General features: G+C 43.7%; 1 protein-coding gene across 1 annotated transcript; it reads left to right on the top strand.

Moving 5' to 3' along the window:
- Positions 1 to 340: 340 nt before the first annotated feature.
- UBQLN2 (ubiquilin 2) lies at positions 341 to 3,710 on the top strand. Its single transcript, XM_079124111.1, has one exon. The coding sequence runs from the start codon at positions 633 to 635 to the stop codon at positions 2,508 to 2,510; it is 1,878 nt and encodes a 625-aa protein (XP_078980237.1). The 5' UTR covers positions 341 to 632; the 3' UTR covers positions 2,511 to 3,710.
- Positions 3,711 to 4,822: the final 1,112 nt, after the last annotated feature.

Here is a 4,822-nt window from a genome sequence, read left to right as displayed (position 1 = left end):
ATATATATTCTTCACTGGTCTTTCAGTGTCGTTTACTGAAGCCGTTTCCCTCTCCCTCCTCCCTCTCAACTCCTTCCCTCCCTACCTCGCCTATTTTCTCCGGACTTGTCTTCTCTTCTAGTCTCGTCCTTTCTCCCTATCTCTCTCTCTCTCTTTGTTTCCTTCTTCCCTCTTCCCTCTCTCGCCCTCATTTTTTTTTTTTTTTTTTTTTTTTTTTTTTTTAGTGCATAAGTTTTCGATTTTGACCGAGTCAAATCTATCAATCAGGGCCTGGCGCCGCGTCAGCAGAGGGGGGCGGGGAAGCGAGCGCGGAACTGGGGGAGGGGAAGGGGCGGGGAGGAGCGGGCGGAGCGGCTGCGGGAGTTGCTGGGAGTGCGCGCGGTCAGATCACAAGGCGGCGGCGGAGGAGGCCCAGAGACCTGAGCGCTGAGACCTCAGCCAGCGGCCTACGCCGAACCCCCTCTCCACCGGAGGACCAGGGAACCGCAGTCTTCATCACAGAGGTACCGTGCTCTGCGCTCTTCGCCCAGCTCGGCCCAGCCCTCTGCTGCGGCGCCTCCTTCCTTCCTCCTTCCCTGCTCTCTCTCTGCTCGCCCGCGCCTTCCTTGCCCGCCTGCGTCACCGCGGCCGCCATGGCTGAGAACGGCGAGAGCAGCGGTCCCCCGCGCCCCTCCCGCGGCCCTGCTGCGGCCCAAGGCTCGGCCGCTGCCCCGGCTGAGCCCAAAATTATCAAAGTCACTGTGAAGACCCCCAAAGAGAAAGAGGAGTTCGCGGTGCCCGAGAATAGCTCGGTCCAGCAGTTTAAGGAAGCGATTTCAAAACGCTTCAAATCCCAAACCGATCAGCTAGTGCTGATTTTTGCTGGAAAAATCTTAAAAGATCAAGATACTTTGATCCAGCATGGCATCCATGATGGACTGACTGTTCACCTTGTCATCAAAAGCCAGAACCGACCTCAGGGCCAGTCCACCACACAGCCTAGCAATGCCGCGGGAACTACTACTACCTCGGCGTCGACTCCCAGGAGTAACTCCACACCTATTTCCACAAATAGCAGCCCGTTCGGGTTGGGGAGCCTGGGAGGACTTGCAGGCCTTAGCAGCCTTGGTTTGAGCTCGACCAACTTCTCAGAGCTCCAGAACCAGATGCAGCAGCAGCTCATGGCCAGCCCTGAGATGATGATTCAAATCATGGAAAATCCCTTTGTTCAGAGCATGCTTTCAAATCCTGATCTGATGAGGCAGCTCATTATGGCCAATCCACAGATGCAACAATTGATTCAGAGAAACCCAGAAATCAGTCACCTGCTCAACAACCCAGATATAATGAGGCAGACTCTCGAAATCGCCAGGAATCCAGCCATGATGCAAGAGATGATGAGAAATCAAGATCTGGCTCTCAGCAATCTCGAAAGCATCCCAGGTGGCTACAATGCTCTACGGCGCATGTACACTGACATTCAAGAACCCATGCTGAATGCCGCACAAGAGCAGTTTGGGGGTAATCCATTTGCCACAGTGGGGAGCAGTTCCTCCTCCGGGGAAGGTACTCAGCCTTCCCGCACAGAAAATCGGGATCCACTGCCCAATCCATGGGCGCCACCGCCGGCTACCCAGAGTTCTGCGACCACCAGTACGACCACAAGCAGTGGCAGTGGATCTGGCAGTAGCTCCAGTAATACTACTGGGAACACCGTGGCTGCAGCTAATTATGTCGCTAGCATTTTCAGTACCCCAGGAATGCAAAGCCTGCTGCAACAGATAACTGAAAACCCCCAGCTGATTCAGAATATGCTGTCCGCACCCTACATGAGAAGCATGATGCAGTCGCTGAGCCAGAATCCAGATTTGGCTGCACAGATGATGCTGAATAGCCCACTGTTTACTGCAAATCCTCAGCTGCAGGAGCAGATGCGTCCGCAGCTTCCAGCTTTCCTGCAGCAGATGCAGAATCCAGACACACTATCAGCCATGTCAAACCCAAGAGCAATGCAGGCTTTAATGCAGATCCAGCAGGGGCTACAGACATTAGCCACTGAAGCACCTGGCCTCATTCCAAGCTTCACTCCAGGTGTGGGAGTGGGGGTGCTGGGAACCGCCATAGGCCCTGTAGGCCCAGTCACTCCCATAGGCCCCATAGGCCCTATAGTCCCTTTTACACCCATAGGCCCCATTGGGCCCATAGGACCTACTGGCCCTGCGGGGCCCCCTGGCTCTACCGGCTCTGGCGGCCCTACTGCACCCACTGTGTCCAGCTCTGCACCTAGTGAAACCACCACTCCAACGTCAGAATCTGGACCCAACCAGCAGTTCATTCAGCAAATGGTGCAGGCTCTGGCTGGAGCAAATCCTCCACAGCTGCCGAATCCAGAAGTCAGATTTCAGCAGCAACTGGAACAGCTCAACGCCATGGGGTTCTTAAACCGTGAAGCAAACTTGCAGGCCCTAATAGCAACAGGAGGCGACATCAATGCAGCCATTGAGAGGCTGCTGGGCTCCCAGCCATCGTAATTACATTTCTGTACCTTGAAAAAAATGTATCTTATTTTTGATAATGGCTCTTAAATCTTTAAACACACACAAAATCGTGCTTTACTTTCATTTTGATTCTTTTAAATCTGTCTATTATGAGTCTAATATGATGCATTTTAAGGTGGAGTCCCTCCCTCCCTTTTTTCTTTTCTCCCCCTTCCTGCCCCTCCCTCCACTCTCCCACCCGCCCTTCCCTTTCCCCCCTGCCTTCTCCCCTCCTTTGTTTCCTTCCTTCCTTTCTTTTTTTCTTTGGGTTTCCTTCCTTCTGTGTTTCTAATGGTGGGAATCAATGCTGTTTCACTCAAAGGTGTTGCATGCAAACACTTCTCTTTATTCTGCATTTATTGTGATTTTTGGAAACAAGTATCAGCCTTCACAGTTGGGTGAACAAGTTTTGTCCTACAGATGTCCAATTTATTTGCATTTTAAACATTAGCCTATGATAGTAATTTAATGTAGAATGAAGATATTAAAAACAGAAGCAAATTATTTGAAGCTCTAATTTGTGGTACAATATTGCTTATTGTGACTTTGGCATGTATTTTTGCTAGCAAAATGCTGTAAGATTTATATCATTCATTGATTGTTTTTGCTATATTTGTACACAGTACAGTAAGCACAATTGGAACTGTACATCTAGAAGTATTACTGTAGAATCTGAGCAGAATATGTGTAACCCAAATAAGAAAGAATACAAGAAATATTTCTGGAGCTAGGTATGTCTCATGATTTTGTAGAATCTTACAGCATATTTGATAAATTTCTCAGTGAAAAATGTTGGCTAGGCAAGTTCAGTTAAAATATAGTAGAAATGTTTATCCTGGTATCTCTAAGTATACATTTAATTGTACAGAAACTTACAGTGTAACATTGTGTCAACATTTACAGATTGACTGTATATGACCTTTATCTTTGTGCAGCCTGAAGGATCAGTGTAGTAATGCCAGGAAAGTGCTTTTTACCTAAGACTTCCTTCTCTGCTTCTCCCATAAAGAGACCCTAATATGCATTTGATTTGTAATTGGAAATGTAACTTTTACTGAAAGTGTCATGTGATGTTTGCATTACTTTTAACTGCTATGTATAAAGGAAAGTGTATCTTTTGACTTTATTGGTTATTTCTCTTGTGCACAGGGAAAATGCATTAAAAATGACTAAAAAAAAATAAAAAAGTTAAAAATGGATAAATCTTTTTCTTTTTGCCTTCTGGCCCTAGGATCATGTTTAGAAGGGTTTTCCCACCCTAAGATTATATAAATCTTATCCTATATTTCTCTTTTATGGTTTTATTTAAAAATGTTTTCCCTATCTGGAATTATTTTGATGTATAGATTTAAGTATTCTGACTTATTTCCCCCAAAGGGTTAATCAGTTGTTAGCCAATATTTTTTCCTCCCCCACATTTGAGATATACATATTCATTGTTCATTGTGTTTAGATTCTCTTTAGTTCCATTGAACATTGTAGTCCTAGTAAAATAACCTATACTTATTGAGTTACAAGTATAACTTCATACCTGTTTGACTGAGTCCTCTGTTGATCATCTTTATATTTATTTTTTACAATTTTCTAATGATTCTGACATGTTTGTTTTAACAGATGAACATTACATTTAATAGGCTTCCCCCAAAAGATAAATTGGGAATTTGGGGTTTTAAATTTATTATAATAGTGAACACTACAGAGTTGCATTGCTTTCCAGAAACATTATATATTGCCTCATTATTAAGAACCTTTTATATTATTTTGAGAGTTTTATTTATTAAGTCCTGCATAATTTGTGATAAATGTATTTCTAGATAATACAGACATACGGGAAACATGTTGATACTGCTAATGGGAGTTCCTTCTGTATTAATCTATGTGGTTATTTTTGCTATATAGGAAAATTTATTTTCATAAATTATTTAAATTAGCAGTTAATTAAAACATTAATTTCAGAGATACCCAGTTGATACTTTTGAGCTTTTCATGGTAAGCAATCATCAGTGATAAGTTATAATTACATGTTCTTTTAAAAAATTATGACATATTGTCTGACTGCATGGGTTAAACATTCTATAACAGTGCTAAATAATAAAGGTGGCAGTGGCATTTTTGTCTTGTTTCTTATTTTAATATGTATGCTGCAGCAATTCTAAATTGTTTTGGAAAAACATTGAGAGGAATATAATTTTGCAAAATGCTGTATATTCTAGTCCCTCTTGGAGACTTATTGTGTAGTAAATGTTGGCTAGTGTGCTTTTAAATGAGTAGGTTCTTTTAAACATACCAAATAACATAATATTAGT

This window comes from Sciurus vulgaris (genome assembly GCF_902686455.1).
Source record: "Sciurus vulgaris genome assembly, chromosome: X".
In the NCBI taxonomy this organism is placed as follows: Eukaryota; Metazoa; Chordata; class Mammalia; order Rodentia; family Sciuridae; genus Sciurus; species Sciurus vulgaris.
This window is presented reverse-complemented; position numbering and strand designations above follow the sequence as displayed.

Coding starts and splice junctions, on each gene's coding strand:
- UBQLN2 (XM_079124111.1), top strand. CDS start 633: ATGGCTGAGAACGGCGAGAGCAGCGGTCCCCCGCGCCCCTCCCGCGGC.